Raw genomic sequence first — 26535 nt, 5'->3', positions numbered from 1 at the left:
TCCTTAAGGATCTGAGAGGGAGTTTTTTTGAATGTGACACTGTACAAAAAATAATGATAAATTATAATAAATAATAATTATACACATCATATTGTGATGTGTTTTAAGGATGTTTCATATATATAAATTGTTTGTCCTTGTTCAAATATTGTATGTTAATCCGATATATATATAGATATATCTATATATATATATATATATATATATATATATATATATATAGATATATATATATAGATATAGATATATATATATATATATATATATATATATATATATATAGATATATATGAGACTCAAAAGTAAAATGCAACCTGTGTCAAACGGAGTTTAACTACCACCAGAGTACGTGGAGTTTGTGTTAGCACCTCCACGCTAAACACCCAGGTGCAGCCAAGCGTTTTGGAGTGTGCAGCAGAGCCGTGATTGATTCCCAGTTAAGACACTCTGGTAAGAAATGCTTTACATTATGGGCTTAAAACTGCCTTGAAATGTAAAATAAGATGATTTAAACTGTTCAACAGGCAGGGATGGAAAATGAGATGTAAGTAAAATATTTCCACTCATATTTTTAATATATTGTAACGTCCCTCAATAAACACCGAGACGTTAGCCGGTTTAGCTGGCTCTTTATTCCTTTTTATTACACAGGCTACTGTGGGCCGTAGCCAACACCAAAACAACCAAACCTAATGTAGTAGCTCTTTAGCCACACACGTGCTGCCGTCTTCTTCTCAGAGGCTAACAACAACAACACACGCTGCAAGTCTCACTCTCAAGACGCGTTCACAGACACTCGGGAAAAACAGCACTTTAACTGAACAGAACAGAAACTGGCTTAAACTCTCAAATTTTATAACACAACACTGTTTAAGGGTTAAACATGCAATTAAAAATGTGATTAATCGTGATTAACTATGGGAATTCTGCAATTAATCGCGATTAAAAAAATTAATCGTTTGACAGCCCTAATATATAGATATCTGTGTAGCTGTTGCATGCAGTACACCGTGGTTGCCCAACGAGAGAAGACAGTGATGAGTAAAGGAGACAGTGAGGGGCTTTCTCAGCAGTGACAGTGAAATGTTTCTGAATGCTAACTGATGATGGCCCGACTGGGTTTTCACCCTCATGTGCAATGGTTGGTTAATTGTGGGTATGAAGACCCACAGAGGAGGAATTATATGATGTTGTAAAAGGTTCATTCTGGTAAAAAGTTAAGGAACAGAGAGTATGTGCAGTAATACACCTGAGAACAGGACATCACATGGGCGTAGCATGGGAGTGCTGGACATGGAGGACAGGTTTGGGAGCGTATGCTAGGTGTGTGGGAACATCTGTAACCTGATGTGTTTTAGCAGATGTAACTTTGCCGATATAAGATGTCATCTTGATGCTTTTGGACTTTGACTGTGAAGTTATGAGAGTGTGACAGCGTCCTCAGATTGATGATGAAGGACTGATGAAGGAGAATCAGCTGCAGCTTCTCTCTGTGTTTCCTCTACAGGTGAAGGTAGAACCACTCTGTGACCACATGTGGATCTGAATTCACCTGGTGAGTATTTTCTTCTTTCTGACACACAGCTGGATGAAAATAGATGCATGTCATCAGTTTTTAAACACAAGTGAACTATAACTTGCTGCATATGAGCTCTGTAGTGGACAAAAATACAACTGTATGAAAAGGAATCTAGTTAATGCAGTTTCTTCAACATGTATCCACAGTGGAAATCTTACAGTAATGACTAACTGTGGCGCCATCTGGTGGTAGAATAAAGAATGACAGTGTGATAGACAGCAGTGTGTGTGTGATGTGCAGCTGGTTGTAATGAATGAGCATGTTGTTGTGTTTGTGTGAAGGTGTTTCTCTGCTATGGATCAGAGTGAGGACAGAGAGGAGGGAGTCCCTCCCTCTAAAAGCTCTCTGTGTGGGGAACATGACAGCCAGACCAAAGCTCAGAGGTGAGATGAGGATCTCTAACTGTCCATCACTGTTCTCCACTCACATCACTCCACCATCATTATTCACACTCAAAGCTCTGTGTGTGTTGTGTTGAAGGACAGAGAAGCAGCACAGACCAGACTCTGATGAACTCAGCCTACCTGAACCTAAGAAGTTCAGTGATGAACATAAATCTGCTGATCAGAGGTAAGAATGTAAAATCTTTGTTTCTGTTAGTTTCCATCACACCTCAGAAAATGTTGAAGTCTTTGTCATGAAGTCATGAACCACTTCTCATTCTTTCTCTGTAGTGTTAAAAACATGAAGTACAGCACCACATCATCAGATCTCAGTATGTTTTAAGGTTGATATGATCGTTCTGACTGATTGTCTGACTGCAGGTTTCTTCTTACTGATGTCACTGTGGTCCCACATTTCAGAGTTAATTTAATGAGTCCAGTGTTGTTAGTTCTGATAGAAATGAGACCAAACTCAGGAGATCATGTTTGAGCAGACTGTGTCCTGGAAGATCAGAGATGCATCTGTGCTCTCTAAGCTAGTTAGCCAAGCTAACAATGTCAGTTTGTTGTAGCTGTGTGGATCAGTTTCTTACTGCAGGTTTATGTAGAAACACCTGATGTGTCGTAGCTGTCGTCCAACAAAACACACAATCTTCAGGATCAACACTGTAGTTACACTTGTTTTATCTCTTCTCTGTTTCCATCAGGATCCATCAGCAGAGACCAGATTCTCCTGAACCCAGCTGTGTGTCCATGAAGAGTGACCGGTCTAAGGGACGACTTATTAACTTCAAACATGGACATCAGTCAGCTGATCAGAGGTCAGACTGTAGGAAGAAGTTTGATTGATGTAGAAATTAATTCTTGACCTCAGTGATACATAACTGCAGTAAAAACTCTAAACAGTTTTACTAACTTAGTTCATTCCAGAACTTTCTGTTGTATCCCATGGTCTTCCTCAGTGAATGAGACTTACTCAGGTATCATCAAGTCACATGTGAATGTCCTCTTTGATCTTTCTCTGATTGTCCATTGACTGCAGGTCAATGACCTTTGACCTCTTCCCAGTGGATACTGTGGAGTATTGTGTGTATTAAAGTCTCATATATCTTATTATTCTGATGTTGTTCAAAAACTATTAAAACAGGTCAGTGAGCCACAACTTCCCAATGCAGCTTTCAGCTTCACCAGCTCGTTGTGGCTCTGCACGAGATTTCTTGACAATGAAAAATATAGAAAATAATGACCATACCTGAACAAATCCATTATGTGATGAAGGCTATGGGATACAGTTGAGAGCTGTAGGAATGACAACAGATGTTGAATTTAGAGTATTTACCACAGAAGAGGCATGAGAATAATTATGACTGGGTTTTTATTTCCATCAGGATCCATCAGCAGAGACCAGATTCTCCTGAACCCAGCTGTGTGTCCATGAAGAGTGACTGGTCTATGGGTCGATTTATTGACTTCAAACATGGACATCAGTCTGCTGATCAGAGGTCAGACTGGATAATGTTTGTCTGTTATTATCCAACTCTCATAAGAAGAAGTTTGATTGACTGAAACAGTTTTTACACACAATGTCCTCGTAAACACAAACACACACACTCCTCCTACAAACACTTTTCTAGAAACCACAAACTTTATGTGTGTAACAGTTTTTAAACAGAGGTACAAAGTCTTTACAGAGACAAATGATCAGAGGTCAGACAGAACAGCCTGTGAGTGTTTTACCTGGATCCACTGTGATAGAACACAACACCTTTAACACTGAGTGTCATTATTTATTCTGAGACTTCATCTTTTCTTCACAGAGTTCATCAGCAGAGCTCAGAGGTTCTCAGTGGTCAGTCTGTCCAGCAGCATCAAACACAGCTGGACTCCATATTTATGGTGTGTAAATGTAAAGCACAGCTACTACTGCAAACTACAACAGCCACAGACTAAATACTAAACTACCATTCTGGTCCTAACAGTCTCCATGCTGCACTCTGTAGACCAGTAGCTTTTCAGTCTGTCACTGATCATCTGATGTTGACTTCTACCAGTTACATTTACAGTTGATTGTGTTCCAGCTGCTGGAGGAGAACATCAGCAGGTTTGTGAAGAACGAGCTGAAGAAGATGCAGAAGGCTCTGAGTCCAGATGACCCAGAATGCTTAGAGAGTCAGAGTGAGGATGAGGAGGTGTTGGACGGTGAGGAGGAAGAGCAGAGGAGGAGCAGCAGCAGAGAGGCATTTCTGAAGATCACAGTGCACTTCCTGAGGAGAATGAAGCAGGAGGAGCTGGCTGAGCGTCTGCAGAGCAGTAAGAGGATTTTAACAGATTTAACATGATGGAGAGGAAATGGAGGCAACATGGGAGAGGTTTATATTTCAAACTCTTCTGTTATTTCAATTAATTTAAATCCAATGCCTTTATTGTAGGGCTGTCAAACGATTAATTTTTTTAATTGCGATTAATTGCAGAATTCCCATAGTTAATCGCGATTAATCGCATTTTTAATTGCATGTTTAACCCTTAAACAGGCAGCGTGCATCAGGAGATACAGAGTCTTTAACATCATGTTGAAGCTTGTGGTAGGTCTATACTTTGATAGAATTTATAAAAATCAGTTAAGAAACTAGTATGTGTGATATTAATGACCAGATTGTATCACTTTTCTATGTTAAATAACACTTGTAAGTGTTTTTTATCATTATCACCATTTTATACCTTAATAAGGGCAACGCATCCTGGTGGAGATACAACTCATAAAATCCAAAATATTGTAACAAAATGGGCATGTTACTGTTTTGTGTTATAAAATCTGAGAGTTTAAGCCAGTTTCTGTTCTGTTCAGTTAAAGTGCTGTTTTTCCCGAGTGTCTGTGAACGCGTCTTGAGAGTGAGACTTGCAGCTTGCAGGTGTGTTGTTGTTGTTAGCCTCTGAGAAGAAGACGGCAGCACATGTGTGGCTAAGGAGCTACTACATTAGGTTTGGTTGTTTTGGTGTTGGCTACGGCCCACAGTAGCCTGTGTAATAAAAAGGAATAAAGAGCCAGCTAAACCGGCTAACGTCTCGGTGTTTATTGAGGGACGTTACAATATATTAAAAATATGAGTGGAAATATTTTACTTACATTTCATTTTCCATCCCTGCCTGTTGAAGGGTTTAAATCCTCTTATTTTACATTTCAAGGCAGTTTTAAGCCCATAATGTAAAGCATTTCTTACCAGAGTGTCTTAACTGGGAATCAATCACGGCTCTCCTGCACACTCCAAAATGCTTGGCTGCACCTGGGTGTTTAGCGTGGAGGTGCTAACTCAAACTCCACGTACTCCGGTGGTAGTTAAACTCCGTTTGACACAGGTTGCATTTTACTTTTGACTTGTCAACTGAAGCGTCTGGAAGTGTTTTAAAGTTAAACAAGCCGTTCAAAAGTCCAGTAGCTCTCTTACTTTCCATCAGCGCGGTAGGTTTACTGCAGGAGGCCACTTCAAAGCATAGCGCTACAGCTAGAGGAGCCGTCTACGGGGGAGTAGAAGGGACAAAAAGGCTTGCAAAATTGAAATGCGATTAAAAAATATTAACGCGTTATGGATTGTATTAATCTAATTGCGATTAACGCGCTAACACTGACAGCCCTACTTTATTGTCATTGCACAGCAGTACAACAAATTGTGTGTCCCCATAGCTAATACACATAAAAACAGCAACAGACAATAAAAATAAAAGAACAGACAATAAGACACTATGGATAATAAAGAGAATATAAAATAGCACTAATAAATATAGAAGCAGTAATAAATAAGAACAGTTGTTACTTAATTGTACATCCGAGGTGCATATGGAGGGTGTTCAGATTTCTGATAGTTTTGGGGGAAAACTATTGCAGAATCATGTAGAGCTTGTATGGATACTCTGGAGCCTCCGTCAGATGGCAAGGTGGTGAGAGGTATTGGATGGGTCAGTTATTATCTTGGTGGCCTTTCAGACACACCAGTCTGTGTAGATGTCTTCTATGTAGAGAAAAGAGACATCTATGATCTTTCCAGCTGCTCTCACTGTTTGGTCAGCAGCTGTACAGTTCCTGTACTACTGTACCAGACAGTGATGCTGTGAGTTAAGATGCTCTTGATGGTTCCTCTGTAGAATATTGTCATGATAGATGGAGGGGAGTTCACAGGAAGTGGAGACACTGCTGGACTTCCTTAGTGAGGGCTGTGGTGTTGATGGACCAGTGTTATGCCCCAGTCTAGGGGTGCCTAGGGCATAACCTGATTTGGCCCCATCTTCCCCAATTCCCAAGTAGCCACAGGCAAATAATTGTGTGTAAGGAAAAATGTATTTATACAAAGTAATAAATAAATTTAATACATATAAATAAAATACAAAATCGAACTTCAGGGTGGACCAAGTCCAAAATAACAATCAAAACAATCCTATCTAAAGAAAATAAGAAACTTACTCTAAGAAAACAAATGACAAGAACTTAGCTCCCTGCCTAAATAAACAGGAGAAAACAAGGTTAACAAAAACTGGCAGTCCCTGAATACCAGCCAGGTATGTTGTCTGGCCCTGCAGCCTTACAGGGCTTGATCCAGGACAGGACTCTCCTCACACTGGTTGGGTGAGACTCAAAGCCTGTTCACTGGGCTGAAGTCATTCAACTGGTTAGGGAGGGATCATTTCCACATTGTCACCGACCTGTTTGGGAGGGCGGGGGCAGGAGGGCTTTATAGTCCATGATGGCCTGGATTCCCTGCCACAGTTGCCACACTTTATGTTGTCAGTGAAGTTGTTGTTGATCCTCTGGGTGTACTGTTGTTTCACTCTCTTTATTCCATGGGACAGATTGTTCCTTGCAGATCTCAGAGCTGCTTCATCATCTGCTCTTAAGGCTGCATCATGGGTCTTTAACGGAGAATGAACTTCCCCAGTCATCTATGGTTTCTGAATGGAGCACACAATGATTGTTCTGGTCTCTGTGGCATAGTCTGTGCCCTTGTTGATGTAATCCATCACAGTCTCTGTGGACTCTTGTATGCCAGTGTGGTGGTTACAGGAAGCTGCTTCTACAAAAAATGTCAGTCAGTAATTTCAACTTTCATCAGTGACCGGTTGGTTAAAAAGTCCTTAACCCAACTGCGTGTCTGCTGGTTCACACCCAGGTCCAGCAACTTGGTTTCCATACTGCTGGGGATGTTTGCATTAAATGCAGAGCTGAAGTCCAAAAACAGCTGCCTCACAGATGTTCCAGGGTTTTCCAGATAGGAGAGTGCCGTGGGCAGGACTGTGTTTGTGGTGCTGGTCTGAAGTCATTAAGGCTGCTGATGGATGTTTTCTTCAGGACAGGAATGATGGGGGTAGATTTAAGGCATTTGGGGACAGCACATGTAGACAGGAAGAGGTTAAAGATTTTGCTGTTAATATGATGCACACATCTGCATCAGATCTATGAATTATTCTGAGCTGAAAACAGTCAAACTGTTTGTCATCAACTGATGAGCTGAATAGATTTCATAGTGGAGGAAAATATAAACATCTGCAGTTTAATGTTTACATTCTACCAATTTACTGTAGAATCATCTGATTGATTTCATTTGTTGTTTGTTCATTCAGGAACTCCTGCTGCAAAGTGTCGACGTAAACTCAAGTCTAACCTGGAGAAGAAGTTCCAGTGTCTGTTTGAGGGGATCGCTAAAGCAGGAAACCCAACCCTTCTGAATCAGATCTACACACCGCTCTACATCACAGAGGGAGGGACTGCAGAGGTCAATGATGAACATGAGGTCAGACAGATTGAAACAGCATCCAGGAAACCAGACAGACCAGAAACAACAATCAGACAAGAAGACATCTTTAAAGCCTCACCTGGAAGAGATGAACCAATCAGAACAGTGATGACAAAGGGAGTGGCTGGCATTGGGAAAACAGTCTTAACACAGAAGTTCACTCTGGACTGGGCTGAAGACAAAGCCAACCAGGACATACACTTCACATTTCCATTCACTTTCAGAGAGCTGAATGTGCTGAAAGAGAAAAAGTACAGCTTGGTGGAACTTGTTCATCACTTCTTTACTGAAACCAAAGAAGCAGGAATCTGCAGGTTTGAAGAGTTCCAGGTTGTGTTCATCTTTGACGGTCTGGATGAGTGTCGACTTCCTCTGGACTTCCACAACACTGAGATCCTGACTGATGTTACAGAGTCCACCTCAGTGGATGTGCTGCTGACAAACCTCATCAGGGGGAAACTGCTTCCCTCTGCTCGCCTCTGGATAACCACACGACCTGCAGCAGCCAATCAGATCCCTCCTGAGTGTGTCGGCATGGTGACAGAGGTCAGAGGGTTCACTGACCCACAGAAGGAGGAGTACTTCAGGAAGAGATTCAGAGATAAGGAGCAGGCCAGCACCATCATCTCCCACATCAAGACATCACGAAGCCTCCACATCATGTGCCACATCCCAGTCTTCTGCTGGATCACTGCTACAGTTCTGGAGGATGTGTTGAAAAGCAGAGAGAGAGGAGAGCTGCCCAAGACCCTGACTGAGATGTACATCCACTTCCTGGTGGTTCAGTCCAAACTGAAGAACATCAAGTATGATGGAGGAGCTGGGACAGATCCACACTGGAGTCCAGAGAGCAGGAAGATGATTGAGTCTCTGGGAAAACTGGCTTTTGAGCAGCTGCAGAAAGGCAACCTGATCTTCTATGAATCAGACCTGACAGAGTGTGGCATCGATATCAGAGCAGCCTCAGTGTACTCAGGAGTGTTCACACTGGTCTTTAAAGAGGAGAGAGGGCTGTACCAGGACAAGGTGTTCTGCTTCGTCCATCTGAGTGTTCAGGAGTTTCTGGCTGCTCTTCATGTCCATCTGACATTCATCAAGTCTGGAGTCAATCTGCTGGCAGAACAACAAACAACATCCTGGTGGTCTTGGTTGTCTGAAGTGTTTGGAGGCAAATCAACACGTTTCTACCAGAGAGCTGTGTACGAGGCCTTAAAGAGTCCAAATGGACACCTAGACTTGTTCCTCCGCTTCCTCCTGGGTCTTTCACTGCAGACCAATCAGACTCTCCTACGAAGTCTGCTGACACAGACAGGAAGTAGCTCACAGACCGATCAGGAAACAGTCGAGTACATCAAGAAGAAGATCAGTGAGAATCTGTCTGCAGAGAGAAGCATCAATCTGTTCCACTGTCTGAATGAACTGAATGATCGTTCTCTAGTGGAGGAGATCCAACAGTACCTTAGATCAGGAAGTCTCTCCACAGATAAACTGTCTCCTGCTCAGTGGTCAGCTCTGGGCTTCATCTTACTGTCATCAGGAAAAGATCTGGACGTGTTTGACCTGAAGAAATACTCTGCTTCAGAGGAGGCTCTTCAGAGGCTGCTGCCAGTGGTCAAAGCTTCAAATAAAGCCTTGTAAGTGGATGAAACACTGCATATTTGAACAATATCAAATATATTTAATTTAAAATATGATAAATTAAACATTTTTTGTTTGTTACTAATCCTTTCTTCAGGCTGACTGACTGTCACCTCTCAGAGAGAAGCTGTGCAGCTCTGTCCACAGTTCTCAGCTCCCAGTCCTCTAGTCTGAGAGATCTGGACCTGAGTAACAACAACCTGCAGGATTCAGGAGTGAAGCAGCTTTCTGCTGGACTGGAGAGTCCACATTGTACACTGGAAACACTCAGGTCAGGATATAGTATCTATAATTTCTTTGTCTTGAACAATGGCAATAAATCTGATTCTGAGACTTTTATACAGTTGATCATTTGCATTTTGTTTTACATTCAGATTAATGTAAATTGTTCTTCACAGCTGTAGGATTGTGGTACTTACATGATTAAAACAATATGTTATCAACTTTTTTTTTTTTGTGATCAAATTTTTCTTTATTTATTGATCAGTCCCTGAATACCAGCCAGGTATGTTGTCTGGCCCTGCAGCCTTACAGGGCTTGATCCAGGACAGGACTCTCCTCACACTGGTTGGGTGAGACTCAAAGCCTGTTCACTGGGCTGAAGTCATTCAACTGGTTAGGGAGGGATCATTTCCACATTGTCACCGACCTGTTTGGGAGGGCGGGGGCAGGAGGGCTTTATAGTCCATGATGGCCTGGATTCCCTGCCACAGTTGCCACACTTTATGTTGTCAGTGAAGTTGTTGTTGATCCTCTGGGTGTACTGTTGTTTCACTCTCTTTATTCCATGGGACAGATTGTTCCTTGCAGATCTCAGAGCTGCTTCATCATCTGCTCTTAAGGCTGCATCATGGGTCTTTAACGGAGAATGAACTTCCCCAGTCATCTATGGTTTCTGAATGGAGCACACAATGATTGTTCTGGTCTCTGTGGCATAGTCTGTGCCCTTGTTGATGTAATCCATCACAGTCTCTGTGGACTCTTGTATGTCAGTGTGGTGGTTACAGGAAGCTGCTTCTACAAAAAATGTCAGTTTGAACAATATCAAATATATTTAATTTAAAATATGATAAATTAAACATTTTTTGTTTTTTACTAATCCTTTCTTCAGGCTGACTGACTGTCACCTCTCAGAGAGAAGCTGTGCAGCTCTGTCCACAGTTCTCAGCTCCCAGTCCTCTAGTCTGAGAGATCTGGACCTGAGTAACAACAACCTGCAGGATTCAGGAGTGAAGCAGCTTTCTGCTGGACTGGAGAGTCCAAACTGTACACTGGAAACACTCAGGTCAGGATATAGTATCTATCATTTCTTTGTCTTGAACAATGGCAATAAATCTGATTCTGAGACTTTTATACAGTTGATCATTTGCATTCTGTTTTACATTCAGATTAATGTAAATTGTTCTTCACAGCTGTAGGATTGTGGTAGTTACATGATTAAAACAATATGTTATCAACTTTTTTTTTTGTGATCAAATTTTTCTTTATTTATTGGTCAACTGCAATCCCACAAAACACAACACACATTTTTACATCCCACAGAAATAAAAAAAACAAAAAAAAAACAAAAAAACAAACCAGAGAAACATCAACATAGATACAAAAACATATGCAAGACAAAAAGTGTTGATTCCAGCAGCATGTGGTAAAGACAAGCATACTTTACTGGAGCACGAAGGAATGCCAGGACCAGCCTAGGCCCTCCCCTCGGGTCCCCTCAGGTGTCAGAACACACCTTCAACTTAACAGTAGTGTCCACATGTCACACACAATTTCCAATCCGCAACACCTACCCAGTCCACAGGAGCCACCGAACCAACCAAAAAACATAAACCAAAACAATAATTGAAAAAATTATATATATATACACATATACATATAAAAATAATAAAAAAATAAAATAAAAATAAAATAAAAGTAAATGAAAAAACAAATAAAATAATAATATATAAACATATAGTGAAAAGAAAAAGAAAAGGAGTGTGCCACCTCCCCACCAACCCACCCACCCAGAACCCAGATACCATACATCGTAGTATAGAGGGAGATTCTACAACCACACAATCATATACACTGGGTACAAGAATAAATGGACAGTATCAGCACATGATCATATTACTAAATCCTTTAGTGAGTTGGCCGCAGCCCGCCAACTGTTCAGGGTGGATTCCTTTGCACCATTGATCCTAGCAGTCGACATTTCCATGAACACAACATCTAAAAAAGTAAGAATCCAGTGTTTGGAGGCAAGAGAGTGAGGAGGCTTCCACCGCAACGCAATCAGCTTCTTAGCAGCTGTGATACCGGCGAGCACTAACCGCCTTGCCGCCCCCCGACAGACCTATCCCAGATAAGTCATTCAGTAATAGAACAGGAATAGTTAATGGGACAGTTACAGATGTTAAGTCTGACAATTGAGAGGCCACGTTAGCCCAGAACTGCTTAACCGGTGGACACTCCCACATCATATGAATAAAAGTACCTGGAGAATTCAGATTGCAAAGGCTACAAGACGGATCGTTTATCAGCTTCATAGCATATAACCTGCGTGGGGTGAGGTAGGTTCTATGGACATAATTGAAGTGAATCTGTTGGTGATTCGGGTTGCGAGAAGCCTCCCTGATACTCGTCCACACCCGCCCCCATTCAAAGTCAGGATCCAAACCAGGGAAATCACTCCTCCATAACCTATCCAGTGGTAGATCAGAATAAGAAAATCTCTGAAAAAAAGAGTATAATTTGGAGACGATGCCGCTGCTATCCCTTCGTGTGACAAACAAATTATAAAGAGGGTGAACAGGTAAGGCTTGCTGTAGGGGAATACTGTGTGCAGTGAGAGCATGTCGGAGTTGTAAATAAAAAAAGAATGAAGTGGGCGGCAAGGCAAAGGTATTGGAGCCATTTTTGCATATTTTGTTTGATTATTATTTTCCTTAACAATATTAAAGAGTAGCTGTTTAGATATTATTTAATTAGACTGTGTGAGTATTCAGCGACCTCCCAGGAAATGAGGATAAAAGGGAGGAGGGAGACAGGTGACTCGGATGAGACAGGGGAGAGCCATAATGTTTTTAGACCGCTCTCTTTATTCATTTTTTTGTCCTTTCTGTAAGTATATTCGTGACTTTGAAATTGTGTATGGACAAATAAAACGCTGCTCATAATTGAAGAGAAGCAGTGATTGTTTTTTTATTGGAGCGCGTCTAGACCACAGCAAAACCCCTGAACAAAGGAAGGCGGCTGGTTAAAATGCCGCCACAACTTGTCTAAAAACAATGCAACCTGTGGAAATGGGGATGATCCAACGCATCGGAACAGGCGCTGGACCTTTATGGACTTAGACACAGACATCGGCCTCAGCGGATTTGTGAGTAAAAGCCACGCTGGAAGTTACGGCTGGATGAAATGTTACATTGTAACATCAATGGAAATCAATTAATCGGGCAATCAATTAAGTGTGCACACTGACAAACAAAACGAAATCCAAATCCACTGATGTCTTGAATAAAGCTTTGAATGGAAAATGGAAATAAATGTGTTGTGGAGAAGCTTCTCATGCTTTGGGATCGACATGTGGTGAAATGAAAATGTTTATGAATGAGTTTTACAAACGCGGGCTGAAGTGTGTACACGAGTTGAACTAAACTTATGAATAAAGACGGAAAGAATAATGGATGTTGATGAAATACCGGCTGAGGCTGGCGCAGAGAAGAGATTTAAATCGCTCAGCGCATCGCGCAAAGGGAGACTTGGAGCGTGCACGCGCAGAATGAATGAAATAAAAACCTTAATGGAAACTGAAGGGAATGTTGGAAAAGTGAATGAATCTGTTGTTTTGTTTCAGAAATCACTTGAAGATTTTAATGATATTCATGAATCAGTCCAAATGTTTTTGTCCGGGGAAGACAAGGAAAAGGAGAGAATTGATTGGTATGCACCAAAAATGTCCACATTTGCGGATTTCCTTAAGGATGTGGAAAAGTGGAAAACTTCTCAAACAGATCCTCAGTCACTCATTGGACCCCAGGACAGCATTTCCAACGTTTCAAAAAGGTCACAAGTCTCCAAACGTTCAAGATCAAGTACTTCTTCTGTTGCCTCAGCTCGTCTTAAAATTGCCACAGAAAGAGCTGCTCTGCTGGCCCGGGCAGCAGCTTTAGAAAAGAAACATGCCCTGGACATGGAGAAAGCTCAATTAAAAACCAAAATGGAACAAATGGAGCTGCAAACGAATCTGGCTGAATCTGAGGCAAAATTAAAAGTGCTGGAAAACTTTGAATCTCAAAATGGACAAATGCAAAATGAACAACAATTACCAACACAAGTACCACAAGCACAACAGGGGGATGGCATGAATGAATACCTGGAAACTTACCTGGAAAACACTGATGTAACAGTGAGAACAGAAACATCTCCAGTTGAATTTGCTGAGCTTGGAGCAATTCCCAAAACACCACTACAAAGGTATTTAAACCAACAAACCAAACCATTAATAAGCTCTCCAGCACAAGATAAAACAGTAACACACATTACTCTACCACAGCATGGTCCTACTATTCAGAGTTCTCCACAAACAGCAACAGGTGTTGGGATTAAAATGACAAACAATGAAGACAATATCCTGACTGTAATGCAGAAAATGATATTGCTGATTTATTGGTTTTGCAGCATAAGCAATTATCACTTCCTGCACGTGAAATTCCAGTTTTTGATGGAAACCCTCTGAATTATCAAATCTTTATGAGGGCATTTCAGCATAACATTGAGGAGAAAACAAATAACTCCCAAGACATGTTATACTATCTGGAGCAGTATACATCAGGATCCTGCCAGGAGTTGGTCCGTAGCTGTCTTCATATGGATGCTGTAGCAGGCTTTGTGGAGGCCAAGAGACTATTAAAAGTGCATTTTGGAAATGAAATAAAGATTGCAAATGCCTATATGGCTAAAGCTCTGAACTGGAACAATATAAAGCCAGAGGATGGAAAGGCATTGCAAAGTTATGCACTTTTCTTAAGAGGCTGTTGTACTGCCATGAGAGGTTTACAGGACATGGAGGAGCTTGACCTACCGTCCAACTTAAAGCTCATTGTGTCTAAACTTCCTTATAAACTGAGGGAGGGGTGGAGAACTGCAGCTTGTGACATCTTGGAACACAGAAACACACGAGCAAGATTGCAGGACCTTGTGGCATTCATTGAAAGGCAAGCTAGGATACTACAAGATCCTCTTTTTGGTGATATTCATGATCCTCTCATGCATATTAGGGCTTTAAAGGCCAAAACTACCGCAGACACAAAACCAAATAGATTTAAGAGTAAAGGCAGCAGTTTTGCTACCACAGTGGCAATGGTGTCTGACAGTAAAGAAGAGAGATGGACACAAGAGAAATCACCCATTAAAGTCAACTTGAACACCAGCACTCATGACACCCCATGCTCCTTTTGTGCTGGTAAACATCATTTAGCTGAGTGTCGGAAAATAAATGTACAACCTCATGAAGCTAAAATTGAGTTTCTTAGAGAAAATGGATTGTGTTTTGGATGTTTGAAAGTGGGACATCTGAGTAAAACCTGCAAAAGAAGAATGAAATGTCAGAGTTGTCAGGCCAAACACCCCACTATTCTGCACATAAAGAGACCTCCAAAGCCTGAGATATACACTCACCAGGCAGAGCTACATGGTATAGCAGCGAAACCTGAAGAAACATCAATCAGCAGTGCTCTTGTGTCACTTGGAGAGGGTGAGGGAACTGGGGCTGGTAGAGACTGTATACTGGCCATAGTTCCAGTGCTGGTTAAACTCTGTAATGGAAGTAAAAGTGTGCCTACCTATGCCTTCCTGGACCCCGGCAGCACTGACACATTTTGTACAGAGAACCTCATGAGGAAGCTCAACGCTAGAGGACGGAGAACTGAAGTTCTTCTACAGACTATGGGAACAGAAAAAATAGTTAAGAGCTATGAGCTAACAGGTCTAGAGGTTGGTCATATAGAAGATGGTACTTACCTGACACTGCCAAAGTTATATACTCAGAACAAAATCCCTGTCACAAAGAAAAACATTCTCACCCAGGCGGATTTAAATGAGTGGCCTTACCTGCAGGAGATCAAGGTAAAGGAAATAGATGCTGATGTGGAGCTTCTTATTGGAGTGAATGTGCCAAAGGCTATGGAACCATGGAAAATAATTAACAGCCAAAGAAATGGACCATATGCAGTTAGAACACTGTTAGGATGGGTGGTCAATGGTCCGCTCAATGTCTCTACTGCTATGGAAAAGGAACGCACTGTGGCACCCGTGAACCGAATCTTCATTGTGCACATTGAAAGACTCCTGGAAAGACAATATGCACATGACTTCCCAGAGAAAGACTATGAGGAGAAAATGGAGATGTCAGCTGATGACCGACAGTTCATGCAGATTGCCTCAAGTTCAGTTATTCTCACAGATGGTCACTACTACTTACCTTTACCTCTTCGTGATAGGAACATCAGTATGCCAAACAACTATCAGATGGCAGAACAACGAATGTTACATCTCAAAAGGAAATTTCAAAAGGATCAGGTTTATGCAAGAGAGTACAGAGACTTCATGAGTGACATCATCAGGAAAGGTTATGCTGAGAACGTACCACCAGAAGATTTAAACCCGGAGAATGGTAGATTGTGGTACATACCTCACCATGGTGTGTACCATAAGCGTAAAAAAACCCTCCGTGTAGTCTTTGATTGTGCATCAACCTTTAAAGGCGCATCACTCAATAGTGTACTCCTACAGGGCCCAGACATGGCTAACTCTCTTTTTGGTGTTCTGCTCAGATTCCGGCACGAGCCAGTTGCAATTATGGCAGATATTGAGAGCATGTTTCACCAGGTGAGAGTTCATGAAGAGGACAGAAACTTGCTCAGATTCCTATGGTGGCCTGAAGGAGACACAAGTAAAGAATTGGAGGAATATAGGATGACAGTTCATTTGTTCGGAGCTGTATCTTCTCCAACCTGTGCAAACTTTGCACTGCAAAAAACTGCAGAAGATAACAGTAACACATTTGATGAAGGAGTATCTGGAACAGTCAAGTCTAATTTCTACGTTGATGATTGTCTCAAGTCAGTTCCAACAGAGAAACAGGCAATATGCCTTGTTAAGAACCTCAGAGAAATGTGCTCCCTTGGAGGATTCAAGCTGACCAAGTGGGTTAGTAATAGTCGTACTGTATTGGCATCCATCCCTGATGATGACAGAGCAAAACAAATTCTGAACTTGGATCTGGACAGGGAGAAGCTGCCTAATGACAGAGCTTTAGGACTGTACTGGGACATTGAGAAGGATATATTCAGCTTTCGTGTCACTGTTAACAACAAAAGCCCCACCAGAAGAAACATACTTTCTATTGTTAGCTCTGTGTATGATCCTCTTGGTTTTCTTGCCCCTTTCGTATTGAAAGCCAAGCAAATCCTTCAACAACTTTGTGAAGCAAAGTATGGATGGGATGAAGCGATTCCTGTGGAATTGTTAAAACCATGGCAACGGTGGCTTAAGGATCTGGATGAGCTGGCCAGATTCCAAATTAACAGGTGTGTGAAACCGAAGAACTTTGGCCAAGCAAGAACTGCACAACTGCATAACTTTTGTGATGCAAGTGAACAAGGTTATGGAACTGCAAGTTACCTAAGGTTTACAAATGACTCTGAAGAGGTACATGTTGCATTTGTCATGGGAAAATCAAGAGTAACTCCACTCAAAACAACGACTATCCCAAGACTGGAACTCACTGCTGCCACACTGGCTTCACGAATAGACAGAATGCTTCGCACAGAACTTAAAATTGAACTCCAAGAATCCACTTTCTGGACTGACAGCCAGTCTGTCCTGAAATATCTTCAAAATAAAACACGGAGATTTCGCACCTTTGTGGCTAATAGGATTGCAGTGATCCATAACCTGTCAAAGGTGAGTCAATGGAGGTTTGTAGATTCAAAACACAACCCAGCTGATGATGCATCTCGAGGCCTGAGCATTGAACCCTTTCTCAGCTCCAAGAGATGGCTTCAAGGACCAGAGTTTCTGGAAAAATCAGAAACAGAATGGCCAAAGAACTCTGGAGAGCTCAGCTCCATCCTCCCAGATGATCCAGAGGTGAGGAAAGAAGCTACAGTAGGTACCACTGTTACCTCTACCTCAGAGAAAAATCCCACAAGCAGGCTCATTGAGTATTATTCATCATGGGACGACTTGAAAAGAGCTGTAGCCTGGATGATGAAACTAAAGAATCTTCTTCTACAGATGAGCAGGGAAAATAAAAATAAAAAGGAAAGTGCACTGACTGGCCAAGATAAAGGAAAATCACTAAAAGATCAGATGCTCTTTCTTAAAATGCCTGCAGTCACAGGTCTTTCAGTAGAGGACATTGAAAATGCAGAAAATGCCATTATTTGCTATGAGCAGAGACAACATTACAAGGAGGAAATCGCCACTCTGAAGCAAGGAAAACTGTGCAAAAGAGGAAGCTCCCTGTATAAGTTGGACCCTGTCATTGATTCTGATATCTTGAGAGTGGGGGGAAGGATGAGGAAGATGGCTATGCCCACAGAGATTAAGCACCCCAAAATCCTACCTAAACACTCTCATGTGTCACAGTTAATACTGAGTCACATTCACAGACAGGTTGGTCACTCGGGGCGAGGTCACATGCTCTCCAAACTTCACCAACGATATTGGCTGTCTGGTGCTAACTCTTCAGCAAGAAAAATTATCAAAGTTTGTGTGTTTTGCAGACGGCAACAAGCTAAAGCAGGTGAGCAGAAGATGGCTGATCTCCCTCTAGACAGAATTACACCAGATCTTCCACCCTTCACTCATGTCGGTGTAGATTATTTTGGACCTATTGAGGTGAAACGTGGCCGTGCTCTGGTTAAGAGATGGGGAGTGATATTCACATGCCTTGTAAGCCGTGCTGTTCACTTGGAGGTTGCCAGTCACCTGGATACAGATGCATGCATAAATGCTGTTCGTCGATTCATCTGCCGTCGAGGCTCGGTGAAAACCATCAGATCGGACCAAGGCACCAACTTCATAGGTGCACAGAGGGAATTGGAGGAATCTGTGAAACAGCTGGATAATGACAGAATCCAAAGATCACTTCTCAAAAGAGGAATTGACTGGACATTCAACCCCCCCTCTGGAGCACATCACGGTGGTGTCTGGGAAAGGTTAATTAGACTGGTTAAAAAGATCCTCTACTCCGTCTTAAAGGAACAAACTCTGGATGATGATGGTCTACATACAGCTCTATGTGAAGTGGAAGCGATTATGAATAACAGACCAATTACTACAGTAACCAGTGACCCAAATGACCTCGAACCACTGACTCCAAATCATCTGCTTCTCTTAAAAACAAATCCCATCATCCCCCCTGGACTTTTCCAAAAAAGGGACATCTATTCAAGGAAAAGATGGCGGCAGGTGCAGTATATTGCTGACTTATTCTGGAGAAGATGGGTCAGAGAATACATCCCACTTGTGCAGGAGCGACACAAGTGGAACAACATTAGAAGGAACTTCTCTCCCGGAGACCTCGTTGTCATCGTTGATGACAATGCCCCGAGGAACACCTGGCTCCTAGGACGAGTGTTCAAGGCTCTTCCAGGATCCAAGGGCCTTGTTCGGAGTGTTTTAGTAAAGACCAAAACTAACACGATTCAGAGACCTATCACCAAGCTCTGTCTGCTTCTGGAGGCGGCTGACTGAATTCATTGGTCTCTCTCAGTCAATGCATGAATGCAGCAGAATGGACTGATACACAGGAGTGTACCCTTATATGGATATGGACTATTGATAAGAACTTTTGAACTATGAACTAATGTCTTGCATTATTGTAATGGCTCTATTATTATTTAATTTGGTAATTGTTAAGTAGTAAGCAATTAGGGGCTGGTATATTGGAGCCATTTTTGCATATTTTGTTTGATTATTATTTTCCTTAACAATATTAAAGAGTAGCTGTTTAGATATTATTTAATTAGACTGTGTGAGTATTCAGCGACCTCCCAGGAAATGAGGATAAAAGGGAGGAGGGAGACAGGTGACTCGGATGAGACAGGGGAGAGCCATAATGTTTTTAGACCGCTCTCTTTATTCATTTTTTTGTCCTTTCTTTAAGTATATTCGTGACTTTGAAATTGTGTATGGACAAATAAAACGCTGCTCATAATTGAAGAGAAGCAGTGATTGTTTTTTTATTGGAGCGCGTCTAGACCACAGCAAAACCCCTGAACAAAGGAAGGCGGCTGGTTAAAATGCCGCCACAAAAGGTATCTCTCACATCCTGAAAGGAGCGTAAGCCTGAGTCATTAAAAATGTCACCTAGATGACGGATGCTACTGTTACTCCAAGGACATGCTGTTATGGGTCTACCTCCAATCAAAAGACTCCTGTTGTGAAATAACGGAGAGAAAGTGTGCCACTTACAGGATATCCCGGACAGGGACTCAACTGTGTGCCAGGTCTGGATAAGATAGGAGACTATTGGACTAAAACGGAGCTTACATTGTGAGTTGGACATGTTAAAAAAAAGTACCTCATGCAACGTCAAAGGTCGAACAATATCTTCCTCCATTTCGCGCCAAGCAACAGATATATCAACATTAGCCCACACACAAAGAGGCCCCCGTCCCCTCTACCTCTTTGCAAGGTCGACAGCTTTAGGCGAGCCCGCTTTTTATTCCAAATAAATTGTGAAATACTGGAGTGAATTTTCTTCCAATAATTGGCAGGGGGTGCAAGAGGAATCATTGAGCACACAAAGTTAATTCTGGGCAAGATATTCATTTTCAAGATGGAAATTCGGGTTTGAAGAGAGTTTGGGAGGCTGGTCCATCTGTCCAGATCTGATTTGACTTTATTCCAAATTTCCAAGTAGTTGTGGGAGACAATGCGATTCAAGCTTGGGAAAATATGGACTCCCAGATATTTAAACTGCTGTACGACAGGGATATTAGGTGGAAATTGTAGTGTTTTAGCTATATCGTTAAGGGGTAATAAGGCTGACTTATTCCAATTAATTTTGAAACCAGATAAATCACCAAAATCATTACAGATGGTGAGCAGAGTATCAAGGGATTGGACCGGGTTTTCCATAAACACCAGCACATCATCAGCATATAACGCCAGATGATGAGAGGTACGGCCAACTGAAATGGGCTGCATGGTGGTGGATTGGCGGATCATCTGAGCTAAGGGTTCTAAGGAGAGCGCGAACAAAGCCGGACTCAAGGGGCAACCTTGTCGAGAAGACCTGGAGACAGGAAACAAAGCAGGTGACAGCTGACCAGTAAGAACCAGAGCAGAAGGCTTTGAATACAGAACCTTGACCATATGTACAAAATTCTGACCAAATCCCATTTTTTCCAACACAGCCCACAAAAAAGGCCATTCCAGTCTATCAAAGGCCTTCATGGCATCCAATGAAAGAACTGCTGATGGTGTATTATTACCCGTTGCGGAATCCACTATATGAAGGAGGCGTCTAACGTTATCAGCAGCCAACCTGCCTTTAATAAACCCTGTCTGGTCGCAATGAACTAGTGTGGGCATGTGATCTTGAATGCGTCTGGCAAGCACTTTTGCATAAATTTTTAGATCAGCGTTCAGTAAACTGAGAGGCCTGTAGCTGGCGCAGTTCACTGGATCCTTATCTTTCTTTAGCAATAAAGAGATTAGTGCAAGGTTAACATCTCTTGAAAAACCTCCATCTATTGATGCTCTCACCATATCTAACATTAGTGGGCCAAGTTTGTCCCAAAATGTGACAAAGTTCAGGAGGTATCCCATCGAAACCAGGAGATTTATTCCTTTGCATAGCAAGTGCCGCCCCTTTCAATTCTTCCAAGGAAATCGGAGCGTCCAAACCTGCAGAATTGTCCTCCGAGAGCCTTGGGAGGTCTATCTGCTCAAGGAAATTAGCACACCTATCACTATCCGCTTGAATCTCTGACTGATATAAGTTAGAGTAAAAGGTTCTGAAAGTTTCGTTTATTTGTTTGGGATCAGTTGTGACATTACCCGTACACGTCATAATAGATGGAATATCCGCAAAAGATTCATTGGCTCTAATTCTAGAAGCCAAAAGATGGCTGGGCCTCGAGCCTTGATAATAGTATCGCTGTCTTGTCCTGTGTATAATAAACTCAGACTGGTGTTAAAGGATATTATTTATTTCCTTCTTGATAATGTCACGTTGTATTTCAATCTGTCTGGAATAATTTGTTTGCAATATTGAATCCAATCTAGCAAAGTCTGCCTCTAAGTTTTGTAAGGTAGCAGCTCCAGCTTTGCGCATATTTGAGGAGAATAAAGTGGCATTACTTCTGATAAATCCCTTTACAGCGTTCCAAAGAACTCTGGGATCTTCCACTGAGCCCACATTAATGTCCAAAAAATCCTGCAATTGAACGTTAAACTGTGATTTATAAGAATCATTTTCCAGTAATGAGGAGTTAAAGCGCCGTCGAGCTGCTTTTCTAGATAGACCACCAATTAAAACATTGCCAAAGACCCCTTTGTGATCATAAAGTGCCATAGGAAGAAGAGCGACATTATTAATATTCTGAAACAGCTGAGGTGAAGAGAAAAGAAAATCTATCCTCGAGGAGGTTTTGTGCCTGGCCGAGAAGAAGCTATAATCTGTCAATGTGGGATTAAAAGTACGCCAGACAGGGGCGGGCTGACCATCGGGAAATTCGGGACTTTTCCCGGTCTATTCCAGGCCCTAACCGGCCGGTGGTCGGAGCGTTTTTTTTTTTTTTTAAATTACTAATGTTAATGAAGCGGAGCCACAGCAGGCTGCCCTCACAGCCCCGGCCGCAGGTAGCACAGAGTCGGTGGGACGTCAGACCGGATCAATCTAATGTTTTGCAAATTAAGGGGGGTAAACGAGCGGCCCCTCCCAAATTGAACTGATCCATGTTTCCAGACATGCATGTTTCTGTCAGAGGCTAAATATGATTGGCTCGGCTGCTCAGTCAGTCATTAAACTATTTTCCTGTTTTGTTAGAAAAAAAGAGAGAGAAGGTCCGGATGGTATTCAGCAAGCATGGCGAAAAGAAAGAGACAAGAAAAAGAAATGGGTGGAGCGGAGAAAGTAAGGGCTAAAAAGAAAAAGTTGTTAGTACAGGATGCAGCCAAATGTGCGAAAATAACGGATCTTTTCCGTGGAGGGGCTGCAGTCAGCCAGGCCGCTGACGACACGGGTCCGAGTAGCACGGCCACAGCAGGTTAGCAAGTGCAGCCGACATAACCCTATCATCACAGACTTGGCATGTCACGTGCTTGTGTTTTTGGATGTGTTAAGATAACTTTAAAGGTAGTAGCTATCAATGTTACACCATATGCATCACTAATCTGCTTTATCAATTAAAAGAACATAGATACATTTCTTTATTGCAAGTATATATTTTAAATTACTCAACAAACATATTTCAGGAGAGTCTCTGTGTTCAAAGTTAAAAAGATAATAGCCTATTTAAATTCAGGCTGTGCATTATGTTTTCCTGTTCTGTTTCTACATTAATGTATTGCCATGTTACCAGCTCAAGAGAATTACATTAAAGTGAGTAATTATTTTACAAAAAAAACTATGAGCAGATTATCAAAATCAAAACAAAAGAGTGAGTGTGTGTGTATGTTGAATGTATGTGCTCTAACACTGTGAATTCTTTACAACAGTGCTTTAACATTTATCATTGTTGCTGTTATTGTTATTATTAGCAAACACAGCCAGTATAAGTCAGGACAAAGAAACAGATGTGGAGGGACAGGAGGAGAAGGTGGAACAGGAAGAGGAGAAGGAGGAGGAGGAGAAAAGACCAACAGTGTCAGGTACAGGTGCACTGCACAGGACTGAGTTGTGAATTGGTCTTTGCATGGAATAGTATCAAGATGTTATATATTGATGTTCCAACTCCAGTCACATAGAAACAATAAGCCCATCTACTCCTGCAGTTATGTTCTGAAATAGATATCTGTTTTTCCCCCCAATATTAATGACTTATGGCTAATTTTTGTTATTACCTATGTTCTTTTCATGCAGATGTACAGGGAAAGGCAGGGCCCAGCACAGGGGAAACAGAGGCATCAGTTGAAATTGAAGATGAAGGTTTTGATTTTTATGCACGCCCAGCCTCCAAAGATTTAGATCTCTTTTTTTCTTACCATCCTCAACAACCCCCCAGAAAAGGCATGTGTATTTATCAAACCAAAGATGGTAATATAGTATTTTTACACTTAAATTAAAGTTGTAGTGTTAAAATCACGGTTCCACTTGCGTCCTTCTTGCGGTCGGATAAAAGGCCTCTTGACACCAAACTCCCGGGCTGAATTTAAACCCCAGTCCGCCCCTGACGCCAGACATCCAACAGTCCTAAACTCTCCACCCAGCTCTGCAAAGCTGCAGTCGCCAGTTCCTGGTCCTTATTAGCAGTAGATCTCTCAGACGCTTGCCAGACAGCATTCATATCAGCACCAACAATAAATGAGTATTCAGTCAATTTCAACATTTCTTGGGTGAGTGTGCTATAAAATTTCTCATCAAATTTGTTAGGAGCATAGGCTGAGACAATAGCTATCTTCCTCCTGTACAGTTCTACTTTAGCAATTGGTATCCTCCCATTACTATCCGCCCACGTGTCCAAAACTTTAACTTTCAAATTACGCTTACAAACGATGGCCACACCTCTGCTTTTTGAGTCTGCTGAAGAAGATGCTATGGTGTGATAAAATCTATTGGCCATACGAGCTGAGTCTTTCTTCAATAGGTGCATTTCCTGAAGCAAAGCTATGTCTATTCTCCTTCGTTTCAACAGAGTTAAGACACTGGTTCGTTTGTGGGGTATATTCAAACCATCACAATTCCACACTAGGATTGATAACTCACCCATTGAAGTGCATCATACTCCAAATACTGCTCACCGATCCAGATAGAGTAGTTGGTAGTAGGTATAGGTTGGACCCCCTCATAATAACCAACCCCAATTCCTGTGTACATTCCCTGAAATATAAAAAAGACACATCCCTCCCAATATTCCCAAAAATCCCATGGTGGCACCATAACCCCAGAAACAAACCAAACACACATACAAAACATGATATTAACATACACAAACCAATACAAAACAAAAAACACAAAAAAAACAAAAAATAAACACACTTATGTTGATCCGCGATAGGTATGAACATAGGGCCGCGAGAGAGCAGAACCCAACTCAATACTTAACTAAAAGTGAACCGTTGAGTGATTATAATAGGCACATAAAAAAGAGAGAACAATAGAAGTAATCATCCTTATCAAGAAACGAATATATCAGTCAAGCCTCTGCATGTTGACTTATTAAAGTAAACAAAAACAATGGGAGAAAAAGCATCCCAGTCTCACATCCTCAGAAAAAAAAAACACAAACAAAGTGCAAAAGTCTGTACGTGAGGCAGCATTTCAGTCAGTAAATGAGACAAACATAGAATGAAATAAAATGTATCCAACGAGTCATTTGAGACTTCAGATCCACGAAAACTGTCCGCATATCAATAGCCATGGGCTGGTTAACGTGCCTCGTAATGTCAATAAAGGAAGCCGACATGGCATCGGCAGCTACGAGTGGCTTGCAGTTCTCCCATGGCTACCGATCAGTAAACAAACAAGCCGCATTGTAGAGCAAGCATGTAGTGAAAAACAAACTGAGTAATGTGTAGCCGTTAAAGCTGGCCATGGATATAGTTACCAGTCAATTATCCGCATCACCACTCTCCTCCCCGGCCTGTCCTCTCAGCAGCGACGTAACGTATGCCTCAGCTTTCCTCGGAGATTGAAAGACTTCCACGGCGCCAGCTTTGGATTTGATCTTGAGGGTAGCCGGATAAATCAGGAAGAACTCGATGCCACCGGCTCTTGCTTGGTCCATGGCCGCAGAGAAGGCCAAACGACGCCTCATTGTATGAGCGCTGTAATCCGGTAGAAAACGTAGTTTCCGACCACCGATGACGGGAGGATTCCTTCTTGCAGCAGCAAGGATATCTTGTCTGACCGTGTACCGGAGGCAGCAGAAAATCAGAGTGCGGCCTGTCACGTTCACAGCCCCTGTACCGCTGTAGATGCGGTGCGCCCTCATAATTTCTCCCTGTAGGTTGTTAAGAGAGGGGAACCACTTTGGCAAGGTTTGAGTAAGAAATTGGATGGCATTGGATCCCTCCGTCCCCTCCGGAAATCCGTGAATCCTCACATTACACCTCCTACTCCGGTCCTCCATGTCCGCCAGCTTAGCGCGCATTGCTTACAGCCTGGTGTCATGCTCAGCTAGCTTGCCGGAGTTAGCTTCCACGTTAGCTCGCATTGCGCTAACCTCGTTTCTGAAATCTAGTCAGCCATCTTGTGCACCCGCTGCCGGGAATAACTTTGTTATATTTCCAGAGTGTCACGATGTCTGATCACAGAGGAAGGCTGTGCTTCTCTGGCCTCAGCTCTGAGCTGCAACCCCTCCCATCTGAGAGAGCTGGACCTGAGTAAGAACAACCTGCAGAATTCGGGAGTGAAGCAGCTTTCTGCTGGACTGGAGAGTTCACACTGTACACTGGAAACACTCAGGTCAGGATATAGTATCTATAATTTCTTTGTCTTGAACAATGGCAATAAATCTGATTCTGAGACTTTTATACAGTTGATCATTTGCATTCTGTTTTACATTCAGATTAATGTAAATTGTTCTTCACAGCTGTAGGATTGTGGTACTTACATGATTAAAACAATATGTTATCAACTTTTTTATATTTCCAGAGTGTCACGATGTCTGATCACAGAGGAAGGCTGTGCTTCTCTGGCCTCAGCTCTGAGCTGCAACCCCTCCCATCTGAGAGAGCTGGACCTGAGTAAGAACAACCTGCAGAATTCGGGAGTGAAGCAGCTTTCTGCTGGACTGGAGAGTTCACACTGTACACTGGAAACCCTCAGGTCAGGATATAGTATCTATAATTTCTTTGTCTTGAACAATGGCAATAAATCTGATTCTGAGACTTTTATACAGTTGATCATTTGCATTCTGTTTTACATTCAGATTAATGTAAATTGTTCTTCACAGCTGTAGGATTGTGGTATTTATATGATTAAAAC

The 26535-nt window shown here is 42.0% G+C and overlaps 1 protein-coding gene across 1 annotated transcript in view; it reads left to right on the top strand.

Annotated features, from left to right (window-relative positions):
- The first annotated feature begins 3279 nt into the window (after nucleotides 1-3279).
- The window catches only part of LOC128377449 (NLR family CARD domain-containing protein 3-like), a 50920-nt gene continuing 27664 nt past the window's right edge, over nucleotides 3280-26535 (top strand). The window contains 5 exon segments of the mRNA XM_053337401.1: nucleotides 3280-3453; nucleotides 3805-3858; nucleotides 4041-4272; nucleotides 7570-8881; nucleotides 13787-13797. Coding sequence (XP_053193376.1) covers nucleotides 3280-3453; nucleotides 3805-3858; nucleotides 4041-4272; nucleotides 7570-8881; nucleotides 13787-13797 — 1783 coding nt within the window.

Source organism: Scomber japonicus, chromosome 17 (genome assembly GCF_027409825.1).
Source record: "Scomber japonicus isolate fScoJap1 chromosome 17, fScoJap1.pri, whole genome shotgun sequence".
In the NCBI taxonomy this organism is placed as follows: Eukaryota; Metazoa; Chordata; class Actinopteri; order Scombriformes; family Scombridae; genus Scomber; species Scomber japonicus.
Note: the sequence above shows the minus strand (reverse complement) of the source record. Positions and strands in the feature narration are given on the sequence as shown.